Source organism: Geotrypetes seraphini, chromosome 1 (assembly GCF_902459505.1).
Source record: "Geotrypetes seraphini chromosome 1, aGeoSer1.1, whole genome shotgun sequence".
NCBI lineage: Eukaryota > Metazoa > Chordata > Amphibia > Gymnophiona > Dermophiidae > Geotrypetes > Geotrypetes seraphini.
In genome coordinates, this window is record NC_047084.1 from 135980875 (window position 1) to 135996886 (window position 16012).

Below are 16012 nucleotides of genomic sequence, written 5' to 3' on the forward strand. Positions count from 1 at the left end.
GGGTGTTAGCGCGGGGGGGCCCAGAGGGGGGCATCCTCCGGCAGGAGGGGTTGGGCACCCTCCTGCCGGTGATTGGTTGTGTCGGGGGGGGGGGGGGAGGGCAGCGTTCCAGCAGGAGGGGTTGGACACCCTCCTGCCGGCAATTGGACAGGATACTTATTGTGGCAGGGAGATCCCTTGCTGCGATAAGTAAAATGGCTGCGTCTACTTACAATGAAGGCCAGCATTTTGCTGGCCTACATTGTAAGCGTCTCTTCCTCTACTAGGGAGAAGCGTAGGGCCACCTAGGTTCATCTAAGGTCCTTAGGTGAGCTTAGGCGTCTTGCGGGCCTCCCTAGGCTCCCGGAGGCGCCTTCAATATAGGCGGCCTGCCTGGGGAGCATTTTTTTTTTTTAAACGTGCATCCCGATTGGCTGATTAGACAGCTGTAGGACTCCTATAGCTGCCTAAAATCGGGACGCACTTTGCAGAATCAGGGCATCAACATTATAGAGTCAGAGTGATATAATGTCCCATAGGCCTTTGCTGACGTTGGTTAGGCCAACCGAAAATGCTGACTGCTAGCAATGCTAGGCTGACAGGGTCCTCCTGCAGTTTTTGCTGCCACGGGGGGGGGGGGGGGGGGGGGGGGGGGGGTGGTCATCACTGTGTCGGTGTGTTGAGGAGGGCTGTTATCGGTGGAGGTGTGTGTGCTTTTTTACTTTCATTTTTTTTTCTAATGGGACATATATTGTACATGTGGGAAAAAAGGTCTAAACAGGTAAGCGACCGGTCTCGACTCGTTGCTTTTTTTTGGATCGCTAAAAGCTAAAATAGATGCTGGCATTGTGGTTTAGAAGCTGGGACATTAGATCATTTGATATTTTTCTGTCCCTATATAAATACCTTTTGGAAGTTAATTTGGCCCCAAATTAATTCTTTGTTAGAAAATCATGTTGGACTTTCATATGATACTGTATTATTTGGTACATCAATGAGATTTAAAAGCCAAATTTCAGCAAATAATAAACTTTTATTAATGTTAACAGGGGTTGCCATTCAGCATATTAATGGAAATTGGAAAGATTATACTAAACTAAATTATACTTTTTGGTGGAATTCATGTGCCATATTTATAAAATGGAAAGGGTGCTTGCTATACAACAAGGTAATTATAATAAGTTTAAAAGGATTTGGGGGCTATTGATTATTTATTCTAATGATCAGACATCTTAAACACCTCAGTATTGGAAAAGATAGAGGGAGGGTGGGAGTATGAATGATAATAATTGATAATTGTTAATTATTAGTATATGGGAGGGAGGGGTGGGATTTTTTTTTTATATTTATGTATTTGGAAGATTACAAATAAGATTGTCAAGTGATTAATTAATATATTTCTGATGTATTATTGTACACTTGTAATTTTTGAAAACGAATAAAGAATTATTAAAAAAAAAAAAAGCGATCACTTCTTTTTTAGTGCATCAATCGCTCTACCAGTTTACATGGCATTTTAATATTAATGAGCTTATTTGCATGGACGGATTGGGGAATGAGTGGTTGTGCAGAAAACCACATGGTTTGGCATCGGGTTGGTAAATGTGATCGTCGCTAAAGCTGTCAGAACAGGTTTAGTGATGATCACTGGCTTTGGTGCATCTGGGCAGAAACCCAAAGAGTAGCAACATTCCAGAGCTGAGATTGTGATGTCATAATGCCTCATTCCACCAATGCCTAAGAGCCTCATCAGTGATGTCACAATGGCTTGATTAGGTGGCAACTTCAGCAGTTGGAACCTAGGACAAGACCAGGCGGACTTTACAATCTACGGCCCAGAAATATCAAAGAAGAGACAAGTTCATTTAATCATGCCTTTTTAATGGGTATAGCTAATGGGAAGACTGAATGAACCGTTTGGGTCTTTATCTGACATCATTTACTATATTACTATGTAAAGTAATTTACTACTTGCACTTATTTTTTTACAACTGCTTAAATGAGGAACCATCAATATTCCACAATTTAGATGAACTTAGTTGTAGCTCAGTGGTCTCAAACTCGCAGCCCGCAAGGTCCTATTTTGAGGCCCTCGATATGTTTATCATAATCACAAAAGTAAAATAAAACCGTTTCTTGATCATATGTCTCTTTAGCTATAAATTACAATATTATTATTAAGACTTAGCCAAAAAGAAAGATTTATAAACTATAAAGAATTTTATCTCATTCAAAACTGTCATTGCTTTAATAAGACATTAACTATTTTTTCTGAGGCCCTCTAAATACCTACAAATCCAAAATGTGGCCCTTGTCTAGTGCATCTTATCACACTCCTCGTTAAAATGATTTCCCCCCAGATCCTCAGCGACAACCCTTTGGGCTCGATAACCTCTCACTGCCCAAAGCTTGATATGTCCACTCGTCACTGGATCTTTAACCTTGAGAAAACCTTAAGGTGAAACATGTTGGCGCAAAAATCCCTATATACAAAACCACAAAGCTAAGTATTCTGGTTAATATTTAGAATTTAAGTAAAAGTAAATAATATTTACATAATCATTAAAGATCCAGTACATTGGGGATCCAAGATGGCCGCGGTGCAGATGCTCTGAGAGTGATGCTTCTGACCGCTCCATTCTTATTTCCCCTTTTTTCTTGCGAATCGGCTCGTTTCCTACCTAGGATGCTGAAGAGAAGGGGCAGGAATGCTGTTGGCGCCTCACGGCGCTCCGAGGTGCCCTCCTTCGGCAGGATTGAAGAAATGTTGCGGCGGATGCAGGAGGCAGCCCTGCCTGAGTCGGAAGCAAGCCCGCTGAGAGCACCGGATGGGGGCGAGACCGGCGATGTCTCTCCAGGGCTCGAGACCACCTTGAGCCCCGACCCGAGAGCTCCACCTCCGTGTCCCCGGTTGGCAAGTTCCCCAGGGGTGGAGGAAACCCCGGAGATGGGGGAAGTACTCCCCCAAGAGGCAGCAGGGTCATCATGGGAGACTGAGGCAGTACTCTCTGTTCAGGGAGCAGCTGCACAAGAAGCCGGGGGAGGTCATGTAACCAGAGGTGAAAGATTCCAGCCAGGACCTAACCAGGGGAACTTTTCTTCTCTTGACGGTGAGCATTTTAGCATTCTGCACTGTGGGATTTTAGCATAGATTCACTGTGGGATTTGATTGTAAATTTCACTAAGACAATTGGTCCCAATTTCCAACATATTGAAAGGAAATTGATTCAACATTCTAGAGAGCTCAAAGATTTATCAACGGAAGTGACTATTTCAAAGAACATTACTCAAAAGCTTGATCAAGAAATATCTGTGACCAAACAAGTTCAGCAGTCCCTAATTAAAGATAATATAATTTTACGGAAGAAAATTGAGACACTTGAAAATAATTCTAAGAATAATAATTTAAGATTAATTAATTTCCCTAGATTGACTTCGGTTACTCCTAGGGAAATGCTTAGGAGATATCTTGATAGAAATTTTACAGGTTTCAGAAGAAACTTTACCACCATTTGTTCAAGTGTATTACTTGCCAAATAAAGAAGGGGCCCAAACGCAAGTTAAAGTATTGAATCAAGCACCATTGAATGTATCTGAACTGTTGGAAATTTCAGAAATAGAAACAGTTGTACCTTCAACAATGATTTTGACCGTAGCTCTCGCTTTGGATAAAACATGGTTGTTGAGACTTTTCTTTAAAAACAGAAAGAAAGAGTTCCTCGGTTGCAAAATACAAATGTTTCCTGATCTTTCTAAAGAAACTCAAAGACGGCGAAGATAATTTTTGTTGTTGAAACCTGGAGTCACTTCACAGGGAGCAACGTTTTACTTGCGACATCTGTGCAAGTGTATAATCTGCAATTAAATATGTTTCCTTTGAACCACAACAACTAACAGCTTTTCTGGCCATGTCCAGATTGGATAAAGAGAAACTATCAGCTCCATAATTAATATATCTGCCTTTTCTCAGTTTGTCTGTAATTTATCTTCTAATAATATTTCTTTAGCTTGCTTTAAGAAATCTTGGATCCACTTTTTGAGGACTTGAGTTGGTTGGAAGATTTTTCCTGTTTTAATTTTATTTGGATAGTTTATGATTTATATTGTTATAGGTCATATCTCAACTAATTTACTTTCTGTACAAATGAATACTTGTAATGTCATTTGAAAATTAATAAATAATTCTATCATAAAAAAAAAAAAAAGATCCAGTACATTTTTTAATCCCTCCCATCCCCCCGCCGCACACCTCCCTCTCCCTGCTGATCCTTTCATCTCTCCTACCCATCTGAACCTCTACGGCGAGACTAAAATACAGTACCTTATAACAAACCGCTTTGATGGCAGCACAGGCCCCATCGCGGCTTTCTCACGCCCGGGTGCTCCTCTGCCGCGATTATTGGATGCGGTTTAGGAGCGGGGATCAGAGACGGTTGCTGCGAGTGCCGAAGCGGGTGGTGGTGCTTGCTGCTCCGACCTGGGCTGGGATCGCTGGTCAGGCAGAGCGGATCGGGGGGGCTGGAGTCCCGGGTCGCAGAAGAGGCGGACGGAGGATATTCTTCTAAATAATTGCGGAGGGAAAGAAAAGCCGTGAAAGACTGGGGCCGCGAACACTGAACCGCGACTTCGCGGGGGAGTACTGTATTCTCATTCATCAGACTGTGCTCTAATATGATGGAAGTATTGTGCTTGAAAACTAGTTACCAATGTATTACGTTACTCCAAACAATGTTCAAAAATCTCTCTCTTTTCCCAGGTTTTCAATACATATTGAAAGCTGTTGGCATCAGTAACCTGCCAGTTTCAGGCAGATGAAGCTGTACCTCAAACTTAGCACCATTCCCGCTAACTGTAACCCCCAGCTCTGGCATCCTGCTTGTCTTGTCTTTATTGATTAGATTGTAAGCTCATTTGAGCAGGGACTGTCTCCTTTGTGACTCTGTATAGCGCTGCATACATCTGGTAGTGCTCTAGAAATAATTAATAGTAGTAGGAGTAGTAATTATGCCATCATCTGCACATCGTTACAATGTTATGAGCCATGTCACAAGCAGAGTCTCTTGTATAATTCCTTAACAAAAAAAAAAATTCTCATTAGGTAGATCATTAAGTTTTAATGATCAAGATTTTTGCTCTAACATAAGTGCTTTGCATTAATGAGACAAGAAAGCAACAAATAAAAAGTCCTGTTATAAAAATATGCTTGCACAGCACTGAGTGAATCTCGTCACAGAGGTGGTTAATGAATCCCAATAAAGTTTTCAACTTTGGCTTCTCAAACCATCCAACAATGAAAAATGAATCCTAATAAAAACAAAAAGCATTGCCACACTGGGACAGACCGAAGGCCCATCCTGTTTCCAGTAGCTAGCTACTAGGGAGGCTGAGGCTGGCGGATCGCTCGAGTCCAGGAGTTCTGGACAGCAGTGTGCTATGTCGATCGGGTGTCCGTACTAAGTTCGGCATCAATATGGTGATTCCGAGGGAGCTCAGGATCACCAGGTTGTCTAAGGAGGGGTGAACTGGACCAGGTCCATTTCACTAAGTACCTGGCAAGATCACAAAAAGTAGAACAGATTTTATACTGCTTATCCCGAGTCCATCTTAATAATGGCATATTGACTTTTCTTTTAGAAAATTATCTAAACTTTTTTAATACCCTGATAAGCTAACTGATTTTACCACATTCTTTGGCAAGAAATTCCACAATGAAAGAAAGCAAATCTACTTACCTGTAAGCAGGCATTCAAGGACAGCAGGCTAAATATTCTCAGAGCTGGGTGACATCGCCCAACGGAGTCTGGCACAGATGCTTGCTAGCAAGATGTTAGTAGAAATTTCTAACGTTGCTGCTGACACAAAAGCTCAAATAATACAACTCCAAGGGGAGGTAGGAGGGTATGTGAGATTATTTGGTTTACTGTCCTTGGAGAACACGTGCTACAGGTAAGTAACTTTGCTTTCTCCAAGGACAAGCAGGCCTTCACATTCTCATCTACCAGGCTCACTGAAAACAAAAATGATAGGACAAGAGGGATGCAAAACATCGAGGCCTCAAAGTTAATCAACCTGAAACTAAACTACAAACTGTGAAGGTGCAGCCTAGAACAGAATAAAATTGGGCCTGGGGATGGTGGCGTTGGATTCTAGACACCAAACAAATTCTGACTGAACTAGCAGTCTCGTCAGAAGTTCTCCTCAAGGCAGTAGTGAGATGTGAATGTGTGAACAGATGATCATGTGGCAGCTTTGCAAATCTCCTCTAAGGAGGCTGATCTCAAGTGGGCCACTGACATTGCGAGCTTTGAAATGACCCTTTAGAGAAGGCTTGACCAAACTTTTTTTTGTTTTAATTGGAGGCCACATTTAATTTCATAACATTCAGAGGGCCAAGACATGTGTGCTAGCACACTCGCTCTCTCTCATGCCTCTTTTCCATCTTCCCCTAGATCAGGGGTACCCAAAACGTCAATCGCGACCTACCAGTCGATCGCAGAGCCAGTGTTCTGCCTACCTAATTTAGGTGAGCGCCCGGCTGTCTTGCTCAGATGACATGCTAAGCATCCTCCATTCTTCCCTCTGGGCCTAACTACCACAGTTTAAAGTTAATTACGGCAGCCTGCAGAGCGAACATACCAGGCTGCCGTCAGCCTCTGTAGCACATTCCCTCTGCTGCGGTACCGCCCCTTACACCAGAGGAGGTGCGGGACCACAGCATAGGGAATGTGCTACAGAGGCTGATGGCAGCCTGCTGGTGTAGAAGGACTGAGGTTGAGATAGACACTAAAGAATGACACGGGATGGTTTCCAGCCATTGACCCTCAAGCCTTGCATTGAAGAATGCTGGTGTAGAAGGACTGAGGTTAAGACAGACGCTAAAGAATGACACGGGTTGGTTTCCAGCCATTGACCCTCAAGCCTTGCATTGAAGAATGCTGGTGTAGAAGGACTGAGGTTGAGAAAGACGCTAAAAAATGACACGGGATGGTTTCCAGGCATTGACCCTCAAGCCTTGCATTGAAGAATGCTGGTGTAGAAGGACTGAGGTTGAGATAGACACTAAAGAAGGACACGGGATGGTTTCCAGCCACTTACCCTCAAGCCTTGCATTGAAGAATGCTGGTGTAGAAGGACTGAGGTTGAGATAGACACTAAAGGACACGGGAAGGTTTCCAGCCACTGACCCTCAAGCCTTGCATTGAAGAATGCTGGTGTAGAAGGACTGAGGTTGAGATAGATACTAAAGAATGACACGGGATGGTTTCCAGCCATTGACCCTCAAGCCTTGCATTGAAGAATGCTGGTGTAGAAGGACTGAGGTTGAGAAAAACGCTAAAGAATGACACGGGATGGTTTCCAGCCACTGACCTTCAATCCTTGCATTGAAGAATACTGGTGAAGAAGGACTGAGGTTGAGAAAGACACTAAAGAAGGACACGGGATGGTTTCCAGCCACTGACCCTCAAGCCTTGCATTAAACAATGCCGGTGTAGCAGGACTGAGGTTGAGATAGATACTAAAGAATGACACGGGATGGTTTCCAGCCACTGACCCTCAAGCCTTGCATTGAAGAATGCTGGTGTAGAAGGACTGAGGTTGAGATATATACTAAAGAAGGACACGGGATGGTTTCCAGCCACTGACCCTCAAGCCTTGCATTGAAGAATGCTGGTGTAGAAGGACTGAGGTTGAGATATATACTAAAGAAGGACACGGGATGGTTTCCAGCCACTGACCCTCAAGCCTTGCATTGAAGAATGCTGGTGTAGAAGGACTGAGGTTGAGATAGATGCTAAAGAATGACACGGGATAGTTTCCGGCCACTGACCCTCAAGCCTTGCATTGAAGAATGCGGCATTTTCCTCTCCTTTTTCTTTGGTATTTTTCCATCTCCTCTTCCCCTTTTGTTTGCTGTTTTCTTCTCACATTCCAAAATGTAAGATTAGGGTTTTCACCTTCAATAATCTCTCTCTTAGTCCCTGTAGGATTCCATGAACTAGGTGTTCAATCCCTTCCCGCAATCCGGGAGTTGCAGAAATTCAAACACTTTTCTGAGTACATGCTCCTCCCACCTTATAGAGAGAGTTCAAGCCACCTGCAGTTCAGTCCCAAAGCCAAGCAACATACCTGAACAAGGAAGGGGGTACTGGGGAAGCTCCCCAGCAACATATATAATGTGAACTGGTCTGCTCTGTAAAACATGAAAACAAGTAATAAACAAGCAAAAGGCAACACAGAAAAAAACATTGAGGAACAATGTGAAACTAACCTGCTGTGTGCAGCGAGAACCCACCGGAAGCAGCCTTCGGTAATATGCGTGCTCATCTACTGGCTGGAAGGACCTGAAGCCTGTAAGGAGAATAACCGAGGCCAAAGAAACTAGGCGATTCAGAACAACTGAGACGGTGGGTCGTACGGAATCCTCCAGGGACTAACAGAAAGAAGATTATCGAAAACCTAATCTTCCATTCTATTACATCCCTCCCGGATTCAGTAAGCTAGTTTGGTATCGTCTGAAAATAATAAAATTTGCAGACGATACCAAACTATTTAGTGCTGCTTGGACTAAAGAGGACTGCGAGGAATTACAAAGGGACCTGAATAAGCTAGGGGAGTGGGCGACGAGATGGCAGATGAAGTTCAATGTAGAGAAATGTAAAGTATTGCATGTGGGAAGCAAAAACCCGAGGTACAGCTATACGATGGGAGGGATGTTATTGACTGAGAGTACCCAAGAAAGAGACTTGGGGGTAATAGTGGACAAGACAATGAAGCCGTTGGCACAGTGCGTGGCGGCTGCTAAGAGAGCAAATAGAATGCTAGGTATAATCAAGAAGGGTATTACAACCAGAACGAAAGAAGTTATCCTGCCGTTGTATCGGGCGATGGTGCACCCGCATCTGGAGTACTGCGTTCAATATTGGTCTCCATACCTTAAGAAGGATATGGGGATACTCGAGAGGGTTAAGAGGAGAGTGACGCGTTTGATAAAAGGTATGGAAAACCTTTCATACACGGAGAGACTGAAGAAACTGGGGTTCTTTTCCCTGGAGAAGAGGAGGATTAGAGGGGATATGATAGAGACTTACAAGATCATGAAGGGCATAGAGAAAGTAGAGAGGGACAGATTCTTCAAACTTTCGAAAACTACAAGAACGAGAGGGCATTCGGAAAAGCTGAAAGGGGACAGATTCAAAACAAATGCTAGGAAGTTTTTCTTCACCCAGCAGGTGGTGGACACCTGGAATGAGAGCTTCCAGAAGGCGTGATAGGACAGAGTACGGTAATAGGGTTCAAGAAGGGATTGGACTAATTCCTGAAGGAAAAGGGGATAGAGGGGTATAGATAGAGGATACTACACAGGTCCTGGACATGTTGGGCCGCCGCACGATGGACCTCTGGTCTGACCCAGCATAGGCACTTCTTATGTTCTACCAAAGCAATGGCAGCCTCTAGAGAGGGACAGAAGAGCCTGCCCACCACACCGAGGTCCCAAAAGCAGCATCAGAGCAACACCACATCCACTCGGTAAAACCGGGTAAAGGTATGAAGAGAGGACCAAGTAGCCGCCCTGAAAATTTCATCCGAATGAATCGTGCGAGACCACGCTCATGAAGCAGCAACACATCTAGTTGTTGAGTGGGCGCTAAGGGAAACTAGCGATTTCCAGTTGATCCTGATTTATCAGGTGCTTGGATCCGAAATGGCCCTTTAATCCTTAGTCAAATTGCCAAATAAGGGCAGATATTGATGCTATTGTTGGGGGACAGCGTTGATGCTGAAGCAGGGGATGGTGGTCTAGGACAGTGATTCTCTGTCTTGGAGGACCACCAGCCAGTTGGGTTTTCAGGATAGCCCTAATGAATATGCATAAGAGACATTTGCATATAATGGAGGTGACTGGCATGCAAATATGCCTTATGCATATACATTAGGGCTTTCCTGAATACCTGACTGGCTGGTGGTCCTCTGGGACAGGGTTGGGGACCACTGGTCTAGGAGGAGGGGCAGGTATACAGAGTGCTGTCTGGCAGGAAGTGATCTTGGCCTGTAGGGAAGGGAGTGGGGGAAGCGAACATTAGTACTGGGTGGTGTGGCAGCAACTACGGTGCAGTTTGCCAGAATGGGCACATGCAGCGTAGTTGTTGGTGCTTGCATGTTTAAATCCCTGTAGGGGTTTTTGTACACATCTTTGTTTCTGAAATCACCGCTGCCCCTGCACATGCTGGCAAATATGAGAAGTGCCACCACCCATATAGGGATTTTAACACACGCCTGACCTGGACATCTCAGTTCCCCTCACTACAACCTATCTAAAATGGGCCTTTAAATATTGTGTCTATAAGCACAGACCACGCACCATCTGAAGAGCAGACAGGTCTTCTGTTAATTGTGATATCTGAATATTGCAGTGTTTTCGTGCAGTCTCCACCTACAGAGAATGAGAAGAAAAGAGGTTTGTGAAATGGAGGAACAGAGGTGGATTTTTATAGCTGTAACATTTTCAGTAGATTGTAATGTTTTATTTAATCTAAATAGACAACCTAATACACGAGTGTATGACACCACATGTGTCCATTCTTTACTTGTGACTGAATGGTCAAAGAAATGAAGTATAGTGTTCCCCTGGTCATTCTTTTTTTTTTTTTTGAGTTTATAATTTTTATTCGTTTTCAAATTTTACATAAAGTGTACAAAATATTAAAATACAATTGATGAATACACAATATCACTTTTATATCTAATACATCATATTTTAAATATATTTTTATCCCCTCTCCCTCCCCCCACCCTTCTAATACTTTCCAATCATACATTACATATTGTATTTCATATTATATCATATTATGTAAAAATTATTTTCACTACCCTCCCCTTCATGTGTGTCACAAAGAAGATATTGAAAAGAAGAAAAGAAGAAGAGAAATCCTACTATTTATTCATTACAATATTTTGTCAATGGCCCCTGGTCATTCAAGGTCGGCGGTTCGCGGTCCTGGTCATTCGCAGTATTTTCCGACCACGAATGACTGGGCAGGAGAGGGCAACTAGAGAGGCAGGAGAAGGCAGCTGGAGTGCCGGCGAGTGAAGGAAAGCACTCGCTGTATGCTCTGACCGCCTCTTCCTGCACTAAAGTTGGACCTTTGACACGCAACTCCTGATTGGTAAGGTCCGACTTTAGTGCAGGAAGAGGCGGTCGGAGCATACAGCGAGTGATTTCCTTCACTCGCCTGCGCTCCGGCTGCCCTCTCATGCCTCTCTAGCTTCCCCTTTCCTGTCTCCCCTACCTAAAAACCATTCGCGGTTTTTTGAAATTCGCGGGGGTTCATGGAACGAAAACCCCATGAATTTGGGGGGAGTACTGTACCTGTATCAAGAGAATGATGTTGTACAATTCCCCAGGAAATGGAAAGGCAGAAGAACACTTTGCCTTCGCCTACAGACAGTCAAACAGAAAAGGCAAGGGAGGTGTCTTTTCAACCAATGATAAAGTCTTTATTGAAAAAAGTGGTGGTCCCCAGGACATGTGGGGAATGGAGAGAGAGAGACTAGAATTCTACACTACATAAAGAAGTCAGAATAATGAGAATGGAAAGATTTACAAAAGGTAAAAGGACAGAGGGGAGAGAATTGACTAAAGTGAAAGCCTGCCTGTAATTTGTTAAGCCTGGAGCACTGGTTCCCACAGCACCATAGCTTTGACTATTGCACTGAGGCTACATATATATATTTGTATAAAATATGATATTTATACATAACATCAGTGCTACCCACCTCTCTTGATTTATATCTGGGGATTTTTTTGATTGGTACTAATTGTAATATTCCCTTTGGGATTTTTGCAATTGTGTAAAATGAAAGAAGGCCAGAGAAAACATAAACCTGTGGGGTGTGCAATGTAAGGAAAAAAATAAGGCTTCGGATAAGGGAGTGGAAATGGATGAGAGGCCCATTGAAGTACTGAAAAAGAAGTGGAATATGATCTTCTCTAGACATGCTTCACCCTTTTTAATTCAAACATGTTTGTGACTGAACAGTCCAAAGCATTTTACTCCAAAAAATATTTTGTGTTTATCAAGAACATGTTAAGACCAGGGGTCTCAAACCACTGAGGTTATACTAAATAAATACGCATGGTGAACCAATCAATATACAGTTAGGACGTTATATAGAAAAAAAACCTTCCACAATAACAAAGTTTTAACACATACTATAAAAACAGAAGAAGCTAGCTACTACAATTGATCAATTCATCAAATCTATTTATTGAATCATTCTCAATTTTACCATAAATATATTTTATAAATATGCTTATTTCCCCTCTCACAGAACATTTCATTAAACAAGATCATGTTGCAGCCTGGGTATACACCCTTGCTGCATAGAAAACCTGGAACATATAGTTGGGACAAAACGCCACGATATTTTCTCTGTAGTGGCTCCTCTTACCTGGAATTCTCTTCCCTTATACATCAGAAAAAATAAGAATTTAAACCAATTCAAAACTAATTTAAAATCATTTCTTTTTAAAATTTCTTTTGACCTCTAAACTCACTTCATTGCCAATTTCTATCTGAGAACTTTAATCCCTCCCTAATGTTTTCTCCCTCTCCTTTCTGACCTCTCTTTCTCCCTTTTTAGGGAAAATATTTTTGTAACTTTAAGTCCTCATGTTCATTCCATATGTGTCATAGTTTGTCAATATTGTTTTGTGTGTCTAATTCCTTTTAGTTAAAGAAATATTATAATACTGTTATTTTACCCCTTTAGTGTTCAATAATATATAATTTAATGATGTTTGTTATATTTTGTTAATCGCTTAGTTTGTAATAAGCGATACATCAAATAAAATTAAACTTGAAACTTGAAACATCAGTCCCTCGATACCCAGTCTTTAAAAGTCACTGTTAATCTTGTGCTTCGTGGACTTAACTCCTATGATGTTTATAAAATCGTGTCACTTTGGGTTCGCCTCTGATGACAGCCAGCCCAACACAATCTTGTGTTTCGCCGCATAGGCGTCCTCAGGAGCTGAAGCCGCTTCAGGTTTTCATACCATATACATCTACAATAGAAATACCATTTCACCACCTCATCTTTCATAGCTATTCATTTTCTAACTACCAACGAAAGATTGTGTTGGGCTGGCTGAGTATCATTTTATAAACTTCACAGGAGTTAAGTGCAGTGATTGAGATTAGGAGACATGTACTGGAAGGCTTGAACCACATACCGGTCTCGCATTCGCAACTTTCTCCGAGCACTCCGAGTGGTAGACGCTTGGAGGACGTTGTGACGGAGACCTCCATTATAGGATTCAAGGGCACGTTGGATGCATACCTCCTTGCAAATCACATTGAGGGATACAGGTAAACAAGGTCTCTTTATGAAGCACCTAGTTGGGCCTCCGCGTGTGCGGATCACCGGACTGGATGGACCAAGGGTCTGATTCGGTGAAGGCATTTCTTATGTATCTGTGATATTATTTATAACTTATCTTTTAGATTCATTCACATTTACTAATAATAAAAATTCCAGAGGTTCATATGCATTATTTATCTTTCCATCGGTTAAAGGGTGTAAATCTAAAAGATACCATCATCGCCTCTTGTCATATCAGGCAGCAGCTTGGGATATGGACTTACGGCCTCTTTTACAAAGCCGCGCAAATGGCTCCGAAGCCCATAGAGATTTAAAGGGCTTCAGGGCTGTTGCTGCGTGGCTTTGTAAAAGACGCCGTTAGTTTCTCTAATCGCGACATCTTGCTCTTACCAATTTTTCGGGAGACATCTGAAAACGTACTTGTTCTCTAGCTAGGTAATCAAAACTTTTCATTTATCTGTATTATTTTTCTTTTGTAAGCTGCTTAGAACTTAATAGTGACTGTGGTATGGAAATAAATTTTTATGTTATGTTTCAATGGAAAATAGAGGCTGGCAGCACCTATTTGTTGCAACTCGTGCTTTCGCTCCAGCAGTGATCATATCTTTTCCCCCTGTTTCTTTTGGGTAGCCCTGACATATGGCCATATTAAAGGTCAGCATTAAAATCTAAACAGGATTACAATATTATTTCAGCTAATTATGCTTACTTCTTTTCTGGTTCTTGCAGCAGCCTCTTGAATCAGCTGACTCATTGCTTCTCTCATTTGTTCTATCTCCGATTCCTTTTGCCTTTCTCTCAGAAATACCTTAAGACAGAGGAAAAGCAAAGATTTATTAATTATAAACTATACAGAATGCTTCTGGACATAAACTGCCTGATATTCAGCACTATTTAACTGGCCTGGAATGGTTCCTGGCCAGTTAAATAGTGGTTGGGCAGCTAACTGCTAATATTTACGGGAGATAGATGGCGATCTTCAACTGAATATTAGCGGTTAGTGGTTTAAACTTGACCAGCTAAATCACACGATAGCTGCCAATCTCAGCTAACTGGACAAGTTTAATGACCAAATTGAGCTGCGCAAAAAAGCAGGTCTACCTATGGCCACTACAACTTAGTTGGTCAACGCTTAAAACGGACATAGCTGGCTAAGTTTGAGCTGGCCAAAGGTAGACCAGATATTCAATGCTGGTCACTGGAAATAGCCCGGCATTGAACAACAGTGGCCAGTGCTGACCGTGGAAGTTAGCCAGTCTCCCTCCTACGGTCTCAGTATCGGTCCCAAAATGATTGCCCCTATGCTGAAAACTTTAGTTAAAATCAAAAGGAATTGACCCCAAAATATCCACAAAGAAGAAAATCCAGAGAAAACAAAAAAAAAACTCTGCGGAGTGACGATGTTCCCAAATGGACTTTAAAGTGTCAAAGTTCCAAAGGTACACTGAAATCATCCACATAAAAATAGGTTATCCACATAAAAGCCTTAAAGGACCTAGTCCACTAGAGATACAGGACCCAATACGGTCCACATTTTGACAAAAAGTCTTCTTCAGGGGTCCCTGGGGGTCCTATAAAGGTGAGCACGTGGGAAACAATTGTGTGGTGAGCTGGAAGTGAGACACTGCTTGCATGTGCAACAGAAAGAGCTTTATAGGACCCCCAGGGACCCCTGAAGAAGACTTTTTGTCGAAACGTGAACCGTGTTGGGTCCTGTATCCCTAGCAGACTAGGTCATTTAAGGCTCTTATGTGGATGATTTATTTTTATGTGGATGGAATTATTTTATGTGGATGATTTCAGTGTACCTTTGGAACTTTGACACTTTCAAATAAAGTCCATTTAGGAATATCGTCACTCCACAGAGTTTTTTTTGAAAAGTTTAGTTAGTCAGTTAGTTGTCATCGACTTGTGTTCTATTCCTAGCAACTTGATGAGTTACAGATCTGTAAACAAAACTTTAGCTTATTTTAATATGCTATATACAGGTTTCACTATTAAAGAACCCATAGAATATCTGGAAGATGCAGAGGTGAGGATCTAGAGAATAAATTTAGGGTTTTAGGAAAAACTCAAATCCAGACCTCTTAACTCCTTATTCCCTTGTTTAATACACATATGCTTTTTATCATGATCATAATACATGAAATTCCCTAGGCCATATTTGCCTGTTTTGAATAGATTAAAAGCTCTGTTGATCAGGGAAGGACTCTCTCTTACATGTGTAAATCTAGTAGCACTATACACTTCTCCCTCCGTATCCAAGGGGCAGAGCCGGCCCGCGAATATTAAAAACCGTGAATAGTATTCAGGCCAGTCCTGCCCCTAACCCCCGCTTCCCCCTGGCTATTTTAAGCCCTATAAGCCTTACCTGGTGGTCTAGTGGGTTTTCGGGGCAGGAGCAATCTTCCCACACTCCTGCCCCGTGCAGATCGCTCACAGGAAATGGCTCGAGAGACTACGGGAGCTGAAGGCAGCCATTTCCTGGGGGCTTACAGGGCTTAAAATGACCTGAAAAATTTTTTAAAAAAATTTTTGTTTAAAAATTGTGAATAACCGAATCTGTGGATGCTGAAACCGCGGATTCGGAGGGGAAGTGTAGAAATAAGTACAAGGGTTGCATTCTCATAAATACCCTGCATTCCAAGTA

At 42.3% G+C, this 16012-nt stretch overlaps 1 protein-coding gene across 2 annotated transcripts in view; it reads right to left on the reverse strand.

The window, feature by feature from the left end:
- SCLT1 (sodium channel and clathrin linker 1) overlaps positions 1-16012 on the reverse strand; it is a 207738-nt gene that overhangs the window by 67288 nt on the left and 124438 nt on the right. For both annotated transcript variants that reach the window (XM_033939153.1, XM_033939143.1), the window contains exons 14-15: positions 14072-14170; positions 10340-10411 (exon numbers count right to left, since the gene is read on the reverse strand). In XM_033939153.1, the coding sequence (XP_033795044.1) occupies positions 10340-10411; positions 14072-14170 (171 nt within the window). The remainder of the gene's footprint in view (positions 1-10339; positions 10412-14071; positions 14171-16012) is intronic.